The following is a 15,672-nucleotide window of genomic DNA, read 5'->3' as shown; positions in this document are numbered from 1 at the left end:
TTTGCAACAAGCCAACTCTACCACCAATACAAACCAAATGATTTTAAGACTGATCCACAATCTGTACACAAAAATAAGAAGACAATGAATTCCCACCTAAGCCACAAGCTCCAGCAAAAATCTGTGCCAGTTTCATTAAAAGCCAAATATTTTGGCTCATTTATAAATATGTGCTCTGCAGCACTGAAGGAAGAGGAACATGAGATTCTTTCAAGAAGTATGGAATTCACAGTGCTGCCCAGGGGGAGGGACATGATATACAGTGATACCTTTGTTTTAAAATTTGCAGGAATGATGGCCTGATCACAAAACTATACTACATAAAACATTTGTGCATGTACTCATTTTCACTGGGAAATGACACATAGCTGAAACTAAGGGTATGTGTATACTTGAAGTGCAAGCACTGTGCTGCTGTAGGGTAGTTACTTACTCAATGCATTCTTCTGTTGCCATAATAAAGCCACCTCTCTAACGGTATGTCTAGACTACAGAGCTTTTTCATTATCCCAGAAAAACTCTGTCGCATCCAAAGAATGTGTCTGCTTCTCTGAAAAAAATTTGGAAAAGCAGATGCGTTTTTCTGGCATCCCTGTAAACCTCATTTTATGAGGAAGAAGGGATGTTACAAAGGTGGGTTTTGTTTCCAACATTTGGCTATGTGTAGATGGGCCAATGTCAGAAACACCACTTTCGGTAGAAAAGCGGAAAAAGATACACAAATTGAGGTTCGCAATTTTCGTATCTTTTTCTGATTTTTCTTTGTAGTGTAGACACAGCTTTATAAGATGCAGTAGCTAAGTTAACTTCTAGGGGTATGTCTACACTACCCCGCTAGTTCGAACTAGCGGGGTAATGTATGCATACCGCACTTGCTAATGAAGCCCGGGATTTGAATTTCCCGGGCTTCATTAGCATAAGCGGGGAGCCGCCATTTTTAAATCCCCGCTGCTTCGAACCCCGTGTAGCGCGGCTACACGGGGCTCGAACTAGGTAGTTCGGACTAGGGTGCCTATTCCGAACTACCGGTACACCTCGTTTCACGAGGAGTACCGGTAGTTCGGAATAGGACCCTAGTCCGAACTACCTAGTTCGAGCCCCGTGTAGCCGCGCTACACGGGGTTCGAAGCAGCGGGGATTTAAAAATGGCGGCTCCCCGCTTATGCTAATGAAGCCCGGGAAATTCAAATCCCGGGCTTCATTAGCAAGTGCGGTATGCATACATTACCCCGCTAGTTCGAACTAGCGGGGTAGTGTAGACATACCCTGGTAAATTCTTCTGTTGACATCTCCATGTGTTATCAGCAGGGCTTGGGCTGACCTTACTACACCACACAGGGCATGACATTTTTCACAGACTTGAACATTGTAGTTAAGCTTTGTAATACAGGCAGTCCCCGACTTACGCGGATCCACACTTATGTCGGATCCACACTTACGAATGGTGCTTTTCTCGCCCCAGAGCTCACGGGCGGCGGGTTGCCACCCATGTCCTCTGGGGCGAGAAAAGCTTCTCCCGGTCTCCCTGGTCTGCTGGGGGGTCCAGCAAAGCCGCTGGACCCCCGCAGCAGACCAGGGAGACAGGACCAAAAGCCTTGGAGCATGCCCGCAGCGGGACAGCCCGGGAGCGCTTGAGCTGTCCCCCTGCGGGCGTGCTCCGCGGCTTTGCTCCCCATCTCCCTGGCCTGACCAGCAGACCAGGGAGATGGGGAGCAAAGCCTCAGAGCATGCCAGCAGTGGGACAGCCGTGGCGCGCCTGGACTGTCCCGCTGCCTGCGTGCTCTGCGGCTTTGCTTCGCGTCTCCCAGGTCAGCAGACCAGGGAGACGGAGCAAAGCCGTGGAGGACTTGGGGCTGTCCCGCCACCCCCGTCTCCCTGGTCTGCTGTGGGGGGTGCAGCTAGTGCCCCCCCCAGCAGACCAGGCTTTTCTTGCCTACCCCTGGGGTAGAGCAGCTGGGGGCTGCTGGGTTGGTCCCGCAGCGCTGCTCCGGACCAACCCGGCAGCACCCCAGCTGCTCTGCCCCAGGCGTTCTGATTCAGCCGCTGCTGGTCAGTTTCAGCAGTGGCTGAATCAGGACGCCTGCGGCAGAGCAGCTGGGGTGCTGCTGGGTTGCTCCAGTAGTGCCGAGGAGCCGCGCTACTGGAGCAACCCAGCAGCATCGCAGCTGCTCTGCCCCAGGCATCCCCAAGTCAGCCGCTGCTGAAACTGACCAGCAGCTGACTACAGGAAGCCCGAGGCAGAGTTGCTCTGCCCCAGGCTTCCTGGAATCAGCCGCTGATCAGTTTCAGCAGCAGCTGACTTGGGGACGCCTGGATTTCTTAAGTTGAATCTGTATGTAAGTCAGAACTGGCATCCAGATTCAGCCGCGGTTGAAACTGATCAGTTTCAGCAGCGGCTGACGCCAGTTCCGACTTACATACAGATTCAACTTAAGAACAAACCTACAGTCCCTATCTTGTACGTAACCCGGGGACTGCCTGTATAGACCAGTACTGTGATATCCACAGTACTCTAGCTAGGATTAGACATTCAACTGTCTTGGGCATTTTAGAAAATCCCATACTCTTCGCTGCAGCTATTATTGCCACATAAAGTTTGCATGCTACTAAACCCTGGCTGGCTGTTACTGATTGTGATGTTGTTTCCCTATGATAGTACAGTTATCAAAACAGAGTTACTGGACACTTATTTCTTGGAGATAGCATTTCCGTTTACCAGAGCACTGCCTTCTCTCTCTGTGAAATACATTAAAATCTGTTTCTAGCACCTACTGAAAAACTGTTAGTCGAACATCAAACAAGCCTGTAATATAATCAGGGAATATGTCTACATTGGCAAGATTTTGTGCAAAAGTGGTCGCTTTTGCGCAAAAACTTGCTGCCTGTCTACACTGGCGGGGAGTTCTTGTGCAAGAACACTGATGTTCTAATGTGTGAAATCAGTGCATCTTACACAAGAACTATGATGCTCCCGCTCAGGAATATGCCCTCTTGTGCAACTGTTCTTGCACAACAGGCCAGTGTAGACAGGCAACATGAATTTCTTGCGCAAGAAAGCCCGATGGCTAAAATGGCCATCAGAGCTTTCTTGCGCAAGAAAGTGTCTACACTGGCACAGATGCTTTTGCAAAAAAGCACATCATTGTGCAAAAGCACATGCCAGTGTAGACTCTCTCTTGCACAAATACTTTAATGCAAAAACTCTTGTGTTAAAAGTATTTGCACACAATCTTGCCAATGTAGACGCAGCCAGGGATATTAGTGTCAGTATTTTAGAGTGAGATCTCAAACACTGATTATTTCCTGTTCTAAATAAAACAGGGAAACAGTACAAGCTCTAAGATATAGCTGTGTGATAAATTGTGCAAATGCTGAGCTTTTAAGGGTGGTCATAATTTGTTCTATAGTGTCTGATGTATAACATTGGGATTTACATCCTCTACACCAGTGGTCCCCAATGCGGTGCCTGCAGGTGCCATGGCGCCCGCCGGGCCATTTATGTGTGCCTGCGAAGCAATCTGGGCTGTCCCCGCCCCTGGGTGTGCGGCAGGTGCACATGCCAGTGCCAGCCTTGGCCCTAGGTGCGTGCCACATGCCGGTGCTCACAGCGCCTGGGTAGCCCCTGCCTGGGGTCGCAGCACATGCTGGTGCCGGCCCCGGATGCGCGGCATCTGGGCTGCCTCTGCCCGGGGTCGCCACACATGCCGGTGCCGGCCCTGGCCCCAGGTGCGTGGCACATGCCGGTGTCGGCCCCCGGGTGCACGGCACCTGGGCGGCCCCTGCCCGGGGTTGCTGCACATGCCGGTGCTGGCCCCGGGCGGCTCATGCTTGGCCCCGCCCCCAGGCACGTGGCCTGTGAGTGGCCCCGCTCCCGTACGCGCAGCACATGAGTGGCACCGCCCCCAGGCGCCCGGCAGCTCCAAAACATTGGGGACCACCGCTCTACACCAAAACCATTCAGTAGTTGTAACTGATTATAGACACCTTTCGCACAGTTATTATGCCTTCTTGTGTGTCCTTCTGTGTCACAATGTCAAACATATCTGTTCCATCACCATCAGTAATTCTGTATTCCACTTCAGCATTTTTCCCAGTGTCAGCATCAGTGGCTTTTACACTGCCAATGGCAGTGCCAACTGGGGAAGATTCTGGAATGCGGAGGTGGATAGTACCTGAAAGAAAAAAACAGAACAAGTTAAGAGACGCATAACTTTTAGAAACTGTGAATTATTGTACAGTTGTAAAATATATTACCATGTGCTATTTGTTCTGCAGCAACTCTGCTTCGTTTACTACAGAGCCTGGACAATGAATGAGGCAGAGGATTATAAGAGGGGAGAGCATAAAGTAGAGGGGAGAAAAGGATTCTATTCCTAGTTCTGCCATGGATTTCCTGTGCTATGTAATGCAATTCTGTATACATGCCTACAACAAGGGGGACAAATTAAAGTGGTAAAGGCAAACTTAATTATGAAATTTTCTCACATGTATGCTGGACTTTGCAACCTTCTTTTAGTGTAATCATACATAGTGTTGATACTTTTCAGATACTAATAATTACTCTACTGCTATATGACTAAATATACAAAAATATTCAGTTATGTTCCTTGGGAGATGTGTTTATTGTAGACATGTGATACTCCTTTTTCAGATGTCCCACACTCATTTTTATTTCACTTACTTTTGTGTCCCTAGCTACAGCCTTTGCTGGAGCTATGTCTACATAGCAGCATTATTTCTGAATAACGCCAGTTATTCAGAAAAAACATAGTCCATGTCTACACTGCAAGCAGTTATTTCAACATAATATCAAAATAATGTTGAGCTGCAGGACTTCTTACTCTGACTCCTGTAACCCTCATTTTACAAGGAGTAAGGGAAGTTGGAGGAAGAATGCTCTAACTCGGACTTCCTACTGCATAGACAGTGCTAAAAGCCGAAATAAGCTATTTTGACTTAAGCTAAGCCATTCACATAGCTCAGGTTGCGTAGCTTATTTCAGCATTAGCCCTGCTGAGTGCCCTCAAGTATTTGTTCTCTCCTTTGATTCATTAGAGGATTTTCCCCCTTTCCCTTCTATTGCTCATTATCTAAACAGTTCTGTTCATTTTTGAAACATTAAACATTATAATAGAATTTCATTGTTACCACTTACTTTATGCCTAATACTAAAAATGCTGTAATTATAAAATACCCAGTTTCTAAAATGATGTGTAATTCTAAGACACGAAGAAAACCTATTTTAAAATCCTTATAATTGAACGGTAAACACTTTTCAGCTACTAAATACCAAGGCTGTTATCCTGCTCTAGTCCCTGTAAGAAAACACCATTTTAGTTAATTTTTAAATCTACCTTTTCAGTTAAAAGAGTGTCAATCCTATTTATTTGGCCAATAATGCAAAAATATTCATTTGTACTTTTAAAATGAATCATAGTGGCAATAAGGCTGGTGCTTTCATATTTATATTGTAGTTACAAATTTGATTGCCCTAAATATTTGCAAAAAGCATATTTTAAGACAAATGCCTAACTATTCATAGAAACCAGATTTGAAATTCTCATGTGCATGTGTTTGCATGAGAACATTCGATATCATTCTGTCAAGAAACAAAGAGAATCACCTGACTATTCTGATCAATCCCTTATAAATGACAGTTTGAAATTCAAGTATTTGAATTTCAGTCCACAAGGTAAAAAAAATGCAATAAGATATGACAAAAAATACAAATAGCAAACAAGCTCCAGGAAACTGAAAACTTCTTATGAACATTCCATGAGGAAAAAGGCTTTATTAAATCATTTTGTAGCAAATTATATATTCACCGCTACAATTAAAATTGTATGCACAAAAACAACTCTTTTGTATTGGTTTTGAGCTAGAGTTTAAACCCTTAAGCTTTAGCATAATGCTGATGAGCAAAGATGAAGATAAATCAATATCAACAATTATAAATAATGGATTTAAACCAGAGTTTTACTATACCATCTACTGTTCTGGATCCTATCCATGCCATTCATCTATACATGCAGGAAGAGGTCATTGTACTCAACTGCCAAGAACTTGAGGAGGGAAATCCCTTTAGCCACACTGTGCTTTAAGCAAGCATTGTTTTTAAAAAGAGAATTTTTAAAAACCCAAACAGATGCTGCTATGACAATATCCTCCTTGAAAGAGGAAATACATTAGGCACACCCTATGCAAACATAGTGAACCAGAGGGATATTGCCCTTCATATTTTTCATAAAGGACTCTCAGGTAAATGCAAACAATTTGAGAGATCTAACAAGTTCACAGCAGCAAATATTTTATCACTGCCTGTTTTGTCTAAATGTAGCTTATATTAATTACTAGTGGAGAAACCTCCAAGGTTAGGAGCTTCAGTTCAGTAAAGCATCCAAAACAGATGCTTAACCAAGCCTGTTGAAATCTTACTCCTCCCCTCACTGAAAACAAGTCCAGCTCTCTCTCCTTCCCTTAAACTTGTCCCATCTAGATCCACTTTTCTTTTGCTAATACTGTTGCAGAATGCTTCAGAAATCCAAAATGGGAAGAATTTAGGCCCAGCACATTAGAAACCTAAGTTACTGCATGATTATGGAATGGTGATGCACCCCAAGCAAGCAGAAGCATTAAGCGGAGCCAGTGGAGGGCATGTTTCCCCAAAGAAAGGCATAAGATGAATTGGGAAGGACATTGATAACCTTCCATTGCAGCTGCAACAAGATCAAGGCAAGTTGTTATGTCGTGGGGAGTTTCACAGCATAGGAAGAAATCAGTGGAAAGGCAGAGAGCTGGAATAGGTGCAAGTGTCCATTTTATTGCATAGCACAGAACTCACTAGAACAAGCCCAGACTAGCTGGGCTGACCCCAGTGACCTACTCAGTTACCATAACAACAAGATCTATATCTACAACCCAATATACAACACAAGTCACTTCTTGGTTGCTCCTGATACCTAACAGAATGGTAGGAAGCTTAAAAAAGGGGTGTGCAACGGAAGAGATGGACTCCTGCTGAGGAGATCCATAACACAGAAATTATGTGTTTCATTGTGGGGATAGGAATGAGTTTCAGGATTATTCTTATTTTTAGGAACTAGCTTAATCTATTCCAGTTATTATATAATGTTTGTCCAATATAATTAAAATGCACATTACATTGATTTTAAACTGCATCCACCTAGAGCATGGGTTCCCAAACTGGGGGGTGTGCCTCCCTGGGGGGGCATGAAGAAATTCCAGGGGGGGGGCACGAGGTGACCAACCCCCCTCCCCCCCATTAATCTCCCCCTCCCTTACATTTTGCTGCTATATTTGTTCTTCGGCCCCAGTCAGTTCCTTTTTTTTTTCTCAACAATTTTTGTTGCTATTGGAGGGCGGGGGTGTGAGGGTTTCTCAAAAATCAAAAAGGGTGTGATGCCGAAAAGTTTGGGAACCACTGACCTAGAGAAAGACCATCAATCATCACACCAGAGAACAATGAGTCAAATTACATTTCTCATATATTCATGGTGTTTATTGATACACCCTGCTACAGAATGCATGGTGATGAGTCACTATTTTATTACCAAAGTGAATTTAGCTCTGTTTATTAATATGAGTTTGACATCCTTGCACCTCAGTGTTTCCAGCTCTATGATTTAACTCATATTTACTTTGTCATTTTCATTACCCTTCTGTAATGTTTAAATCTGTGTACTTTGCTACATTAGTACATAATCTTTCTATAATCTGTTAATCATTCAAAAATGACAACAAAATCCCACTGCTCATATTTATAAAATAAATATTTATTCAGTGCTGTGTGAGACTGTGAGGAAAGGCCATATGTCCCACAATATTTCATGAGACAGTACACGTGAAGAGGAAGCTTAAGGGTGCCATGGCAACATTTAATCTCCGTTTCCATATTCTTAGGTGTTTAAAACAGACTACAGCAGTTACTTTGATTTTTTTCAAGGAATACAGGTATGTTCTTATTCTTTTTTTAATTTGAAAATGCTGCATGGTGCATGCAAAACATTCTCTGAACTTTGCACTATATTGCCCCAAATACATGGAACATCACACTCATCCTGACCATTTTGCATTTATGATCTGTCTAGGTACTTATACATCCCTCATTGCCACTGTATCAGACCACTCCCCTCCTTCTCTTATTTTGTTTGTTTTGTCTTTTAGTTTAAATTTTTTGGGGCACAAACTCAGTATGTGTTAGATTGTGCCTGTAGGCTCAATTCTGAGCAAAAGGTAGTGCATAAATGGCAACACCCAGAGTTGTATAGCCCGTCAGGCAGTGTGCCTCAGAGACCAGAATGAGATGTTTCCTCCTTCCTCCTGCATTGGAGTGTAAGCAATTAGCTATATATCAGTACCAGTAGCAAGCTATGACACTCCTGATCTCCTCAGCTGAGCTAGTCACTATGTTTAGAGGGAGGAAGAGGAGGGAATGGGAGAAGCCAGAGGAAAAAAACAGGGCTCCATGGACACCTCCTCTGGAGTATGTATGTAAGGATAGACATATCATCTTGGGAGTGCTTAAGCCATGCTCCTACCTAGGCTTATTTTCTGACACCAGCATCTATAACACAGTATATTATTTGTTTCCTATTAACCATTCTAAAGTATTATTGATTGCTACACTTATGCTCAACCAGAACAACTTGGACTTCAGGTAAAGGGGGAAAGAATTTGTTAATTCCATTAGCTTTGTGAGTCCAGTGAATTCAAACAATTTAACTTGGTTGTTTTTATCCACTAGGATGACGTCAAACCAAAACTCCACTTCTGAATATAACTGAAGTTAGGGAAAATTTGTGCATCAATCCAAACATGACCTTTGTTGTCTATTCTAACTTTATGATTCTCTGCTTGTGGTTTAAGCCCATTTCCTGAGAAGCAGCAACAGTAGCAGCACAAACCCTAATGTACCTGTATGCCCAATTGTAGAAATCCTGCTCCCAAAGAGACAGCTATCTGCTTGTGCATACTCCATGAGCAAAATGAGGCAGATTTTTTTGTAGAATAAGGGAGATTTACATAAGTACATAAGGGATTCAGGAGCAAACAGCCCATTGAAAGTGACAAGTCCCATCAATTTCTACATTCAAGTGAGGACATAGGAGCTGGGTAATATAAATGAATTTATATTGGATGTTCTTGTTGGTAAATATCACATTGGGACCAGAGGTAGAATTATCTGATTACACTTTTATCATATTGTAACCAAAAACAATGAGCTTTAGCTAAACTCATCATAGCAACTGATGTTTCCATTTATGAGCTAAACACTTGAGAAATTGTGCATAAGCTTTCTGAGAAATGGCCTGAAATTTTTGAGATGTTTATGTTTCTCTGACTGTTCCACGAAGGATACTGTTGTATAATGAGTTATCTGACATGCAGTTGTTCATGAAATCATGGTTAGTCTCTCAAAATCACAACCAAACCAATATGCTAGATTTATCCACAGCTCAGAAATCAGTTCCATAAGGGATGTGTTTACTAAAATCTTAACTAAGCAGTTTATCAATGAAGCCTATTAATGCCTAAATAAAATCTAAATAATTTGATGGGATGTGCAATGGCAGTGAACCATCAAATATTGGTTAAAACAAAACATACAAACTAGAGTTATGTATTTAATTTTTCACAGTTCTCTAAATATTTCTTTGTAATCTATACATATAGCTCCTCTAGGATAAAATATCTTTCCTTTGCATCACAAAATGCATGTTTTCAATGTCAAAATCATCAGAGGATTGGCATGCTGAGGTGTTATGAGCTGAGTCCAATCATTAGTTATGCTTAGGTTATGCTGCTTTGCTACCACAAAGTGACCATAAATCCACCTAGCTAGCCATTTAACACAAACATGGTGACCCTCCTGTTCCTATTCAACCCTTCTTCTCCACAGATGGGAATAAGAGGTATGGCCAGAGCATTCCAGCACATTGGTGCCCTTCCTTGACAGACCAGTAACTTGTGGCTGTTATCAGGTTGCTGTCAATCATACTTTGGGACCAGCACCTGGCTGGTCTAAGACTGGGTATCCTCTGTGCTCCAAATTGAGCTGCATCAAATGTCCTATGCCTGCAGCAGATGATTGTTCTCACTGGGTATTAACAGCAATCAGTTCCCTAAAGTATCTGCTGTGAACACTCCACAACTGATATCAGTGTTAAGTTCACAAGTTTCAGAAACCAGATTTGTATCTCATGCATTTATGAATCTTGTGATTGTCTACACTATGAATCTAAAAAAAGTCTAATTAATATGACAAATTTAGAATTTTAAATTCATTAACTTAGTAAGAGAATGTCAATTTCATGAAGCTTATATACACATGATGAAATCAAGAACATTTTAATGTTTATTTGCAAGTTTTAAATTAAATTTAAATATTATTTCAAAACATCAGTTCTACTTTAGTAGCACCATGAATCTGGCAAGTTTTCTATCAATTTCATGAGCTCTTTAAGATTTGTGTATGTGGTTAATATGCTCCATGACTAACAAAATCGTTGAGGGTGTCAGCAGAAAGGGAAGGGTGGCTATAAACATATCCCCAACTGCAAAGTAATACAGGACAAGTCTGCTGTAGAAGAAAGATGTCATAATCACTTCCACTTGAAATCAATGGAAAGATGCCCATTGACTTGCCTGGGAGTAGGATCAGCCCACAAATGAATACAATGAATATAAAAGCTAAAAAAGCCAGAGGTATTCAATCAAAAATTCAATTATAACACTTCTATAAAGTCTACTCAGATACTCAAGGCAACAGTCTGGCCCCTGCTTTAAAACAAAACAAAACAAAAACCCTGCATTTTATAGTACTAAATATACCTGTTGAATCTAACATATGAGGCTTTTTCTCCTGCAGTTTTCAGTCCAGACAGCATCAAAAATGCTCTTCTGCAATAGTCTGCAAAACTGCTGGGAGCAGCAGAATATAATACCGCTCTGCACAAAGCATCAGAGGTGCCAAGATCATGTATGTACAATGTGCATCTACAGAGAAGTTAACTTATCAAAAGAATCCCTGGAAAAGCGAAAGTAGATAGCAAGTGAAAGATGAGTGGCAAATACTACCCAGGGAAAATAATTGTAAGTACTCTGAACTCTCCTTGATTTATCTATTTTGAATTACAAATAAAGTTCTTTTTTTCAATATAGCAATTTACTATTGAAAAAGAACAGACAAAAAGTATGTATTAATTGCAATGTTAGGAAAGCATTTTGATTTTTACATTGCATATTATTCCATACTGAACAAGCTGAAGTTGGAGGTACTGGTCTTGATTCTCTTGTTTCAGTGGAGAATTTAGATGCAACACCTGCAATCTCAAAATTTGGGAGCTGGACTCACAGGAAAAAGGGACATTGGTTCCTTTATGGGGTACCTCTCCCTTCAGGGTTGAGAGGACAGTGGTCAGAGGAGGTGGGGGAAAGGAATCCTAAGCTGGTAGGAGGGCAATAGTGGGGGTCAAGTAAGTCATTGGTCCCTGTGAACGAGTGATGGAGAAACTAAACTGATTGCTGGCCCCTCCTTGTAGCTGGTATTTAGTGTAGGCACTGATTGAAGAGGGATACAGTTCACTGATATAGAGGGGTTGGAAGGGAACTTAAGGGAAGACCTTCTCCAAAGAAACTGGAGAACTGAACAGGGGCTCCTAACACTGGTACAGTGAGGAGACACCCCTCTCCACTTTTGACCAGCCCCACCACTGAGGTTCCAACAGGCTGGAAATGAGCTGTGGAGGGATGGAAAGGACTAATGTCAGCCGTGAATGATATGCAAATGATTAACGCAGGAATGATGACCTGCATGGTGTAAGTTATTACTGGACAATTCCCAGAGGAGTTAAGCTAATAAAGTTGGTGTCTAATTAAACCACATCACTTGCATCTCATCTTTCTTCCTGTATGTTCAGGACAATTATGCACTGTCTGCTATTTCTTAATAAACTTGCTGAAGCCAGAGATACTGGCCTGACTCTTCTCTGTTCAAATCAGGAATAAAATTCAGTGCAAATCAGGAATAAAATTCCATTGAAGTCAATGGAGTTGCAACAGGGTAAAAACAGTGCGAGAAGGGACTGGAAATTGTTTGCTGTTACAGATTTTTTGGCACTCTATAAATGTTCTGGCTGCAATATATGCAAAAAAATTTAAATACAGATAGTAAAATGTTTACCCACCTAAACTATCCTACCACAAGAAATACTCAAGGAATTGATGCTCATTCTGTATGTATCTTCTCCCAGCTATTTAAATTCTAACCAATTTGCAATATAAAAGAGTCTAACAATTCCAGGTTACATAAATGGAGGCTAATAATGGTTTCCCATTCTAGTACAAGTCTATGAAGCTTTGAAAGCTGTAGTATGACAAAAAAAGGTTAAAAAGTAGTATAAACTGCTTTGATATGATTATGCTGTCAAAAACAGTGATGTTAAATGCCATTCACGTTCACTTAGGGAGATTCTCTGCATAGCAGCTTTTTATAGCACTGTGTCTATACAAATACAGATCTGTTGGATTTCCTTCAGGTAATTCCTCCTCAGATTTGGGGTCTTCATGATTAAATGTTTAAGCAGGGACTACGGGGCACCTATTTCCTCCTTGCTAAAATTAATACATGTTTTGTTTTCCATTAAGAATAAAAAATGTTAATCCACAGGTAACAGGAAAGGAAGAATTGCTCTAATGCTCTTATGGTATTTCCCCTACTCCCCCAAATAATCCTGAAAGGTATCCCAGGTTTCCTTTTGTTATATTTGATCATGTAACCATTTGCCTGAACAAAGGGGTACTGTAACATTTAATTTTCTACTTTAATAACAGTGAATAAATCTGTACATAAGCCTTTTGTTCATGTGTGCCCCATAATCTAGATTTACTTTAAATTAAACCAGATGGCGATTGCTTAACTCTTTAATTCAGAAGCTTTTGTAGTGAAGGGGGACTATTAAATGTAGCTTACTCTGGGGGAATCGTGGCGGATTGTCGTTGACATCAGTCAGGGTGATGTTCACCACGGTGGTCCCTGATAATCCACCCATCTGGCCTCCCATGTCTTTTGCCTGGATAACTACTTGGTACTGCTCCCTGTTTTCTCTGTTCATGTTTGGCAAAGCAGTCCTGATGATGCCTTTAGAAAAACACAAAAGCAATTGTTATCCATCCCAGTGTTTTGACATGCACAGTACCAAGATACAGAGTGTTTTTCAATGAATCTTTAAAACATATTTTCAAGTGTGCAACCACTATTAATTTAATCCAGTTATCTGTGTGTCTCTGTGAAGAGTTTTTAATATAGCTTCTCTCTTTTTATGTAATATTATAGAAACAAAAACATTATAATTTTCGAGATTATACCCCAAAAAATACAAGTTACTTATATTTTATTAAGCTATATCTAATACAGATAGTTTTCACATTTATTGCAAGGATTGTAAGGTATTGAAACAAAGCAAGTAAGAAACATTATAGACCTTCACTATGGGCTTTATATGAATCTATCCTATCTTTCATGAGTTTTCTAGATGAAGAAAGAAAACTACCAAGCTTATAGTAGATGAATACAATATTATTTTCCTGACCTGTTTCTGGCTCCACAGAGAAATATGGCTGTCCCTGAAGTATGCTGTAGATGACACGGGCACTGTTTCCATATGAAGGATCATCAGCATCAGTAGCTGTGACTTGTACCACAGAAGTACCTGAAGTATCCAAAATCAGATTAGTTTTGCATAGCACCAGAAGGAGGAGCAAAGCACTAGATTTCATTCAAGTAAACTGCATTGAAATCTTCATCGACTTTTGCATCACAGGGATCTCAGTTTGTTTATCTACGTATACACTTGTAGTTATTTAAAAATGTATTTACTTGCTTAAGTTTTAGTATCTAGTATTTAGAAGTTTGGGAACTAGTTTCCTTAAATCTTACTAAAATGAAACTAGAACAGAAGCAGAGTTTAATGCATATCTGCACATGTTTACTGATGGCTAATAATTTTTTTTCTGTTTTTTGGATATAAAAGTCTGACACCAGATTGTCTCATAAATCGGTCTATGCGCTGATGTCAGTGCATTATACAAAGATCCAGGAATTCTAAAGGGACAGAAGATTGAATAGTACAACCAGATCTGCACTTCTCACCCTGATGGTGAGGAGGTGAGATACAAGTCACAAGATACAAGAAGGAGATACAAATCACCACCACTGCCTCTCCACTCTAAAAAGAAAAGCACACATATATTATATAAAGTATTAATATACATATTTTCCTAAAAGATTTAAACATTTCATATTGCATCGTCTACATTTAAGGACTAGCATGGCCATTTCATTTTTTGCTGAGATATAATCCTTCCCAAAACTCTTCAGTGACCCTTCACTATTATTTCTTTATGCATATTCCCCATCCTGATGAACTCTAAGTGACGGCACTTATAGTGATGGAGATTATGATGACTGTTTCCTATCTACAGTAGTTCCAGTACTACACACACATTTATTTGCTTCTCTCATTCTGTATTCTTAAAAAAAAATCATCTATCACCATGGCTAGTGATGGGATTTCTTGGGAACAGCAAGTTCTTCAGATACATTTCTTCTCTAGTCCCAGTTAGCTTTCCTCTGCTGCAGACCCTCTCCACATTGCTGCATAATATTGACACCTGTGACAACAGCAACCAGAACCAGTTCTCCCCCACACTCCCTTCTCGTGAGATCTACACTAACCACTGACTTTAAAAGTAATTGCCATGGCAGGGCCTATGGATGAAAGGCTGCACTTTGCTACATTTGCTGGAGCAATATTCTCTAAATGTGCTAAATACTCTGGTCCTGAGTCAGCAAATTACTTAAGCACGTGATTAACTTTAAGCATGTGAATACTCCTGATGATGTCAGTGAGACTATACACATACTGAATGTTAAGCACATCCATCAGGGCTCTGCTGATGTAGAGCTACAGAGCTCAGCATCTTGCAGAATTCTTTTTCTGTAGCGAAAACAAGAGATGACTGAGCAAAGGATACCTCTAAAATAAGAAAAGAGCAGGTTGGGGAGACAGGAGGGTGTTTCCTGATTTTTTAGGTTGATGATCATATGAACACTTAAAAATAGAATGCAGAATGCATCTAAGATGATGAAATTGGGAGTAAAAATCATATAAAAATAGCTGTGTATGGAGACTGGACAAACACAAGACAAAAACTTGGAATACCTTCTGTTATACTAATGATTGTTAAAGACCATATCTAAGTGAAGCAGAAAATCTAGAAAATGCTTTGAAATATACTAATCTACAGATTTCTTTAGTGATACTGCAAAATCATCTTGGAAAATGATAAAAGGTAACACTATTCTTTTAGAGAAGGCACATTTTAACACTATAAATAAAAAATGGAGCCATATGTGCATAGATGTGCATATGTGCATAGATGGAAGGCTTCAGACCAGAGATGGATTCATCTGTTTATGAAACTATCACAACATTTGGCTCAGAGTAAATTTTGAGGGGTACAGTGGTTTTAATTTTTTCTCTTGGGTCTGAAATCAAGTTTTGAGACTATGATCCTGTAATTAATTGTTTGTGGATGGACTACAGAATCTGTATTCTACAAATAGCAGGATCAGGTCTTGGATTCTTAATC

The 15,672-nt window shown here is 40.8% G+C and overlaps 1 protein-coding gene and 1 long non-coding RNA gene across 3 annotated transcripts in view; one reads left to right on the top strand and one right to left on the bottom strand.

Moving 5' to 3' along the window:
- LOC112547772 (uncharacterized) overlaps nucleotides 1-13,768 on the top strand; it is a 120,267-nt gene extending 106,499 nt beyond the window's left edge. Inside the window, exons 2-4 of the long non-coding RNA XR_012901751.2 lie at nucleotides 7,921-7,971; nucleotides 10,889-11,112; nucleotides 13,629-13,768. This is a non-coding gene — a long non-coding RNA (uncharacterized LOC112547772). The remainder of the gene's footprint in view (nucleotides 1-7,920; nucleotides 7,972-10,888; nucleotides 11,113-13,628) is intronic.
- Nucleotides 1-15,672, bottom strand: part of LOC102461263 (cadherin-10) — a 166,043-nt gene that overhangs the window by 47,090 nt on the left and 103,281 nt on the right. For both annotated transcript variants that reach the window (XM_006112616.5, XM_075921416.2), the window contains exons 4-6: nucleotides 13,611-13,730; nucleotides 12,992-13,159; nucleotides 3,985-4,172 (exon numbers count right to left, since the gene is read on the bottom strand). In XM_006112616.5, coding sequence (XP_006112678.2) covers nucleotides 3,985-4,172; nucleotides 12,992-13,159; nucleotides 13,611-13,730 — 476 coding nt within the window. The remainder of the gene's footprint in view (nucleotides 1-3,984; nucleotides 4,173-12,991; nucleotides 13,160-13,610; nucleotides 13,731-15,672) is intronic.

Source organism: Pelodiscus sinensis, chromosome 2 (assembly GCF_052426305.1).
Source record: "Pelodiscus sinensis isolate ZL-2025 chromosome 2, ASM5242630v1, whole genome shotgun sequence".
Classification (NCBI taxonomy): domain Eukaryota; kingdom Metazoa; phylum Chordata; order Testudines; family Trionychidae; genus Pelodiscus; species Pelodiscus sinensis.
This window is presented reverse-complemented; position numbering and strand designations above follow the sequence as displayed.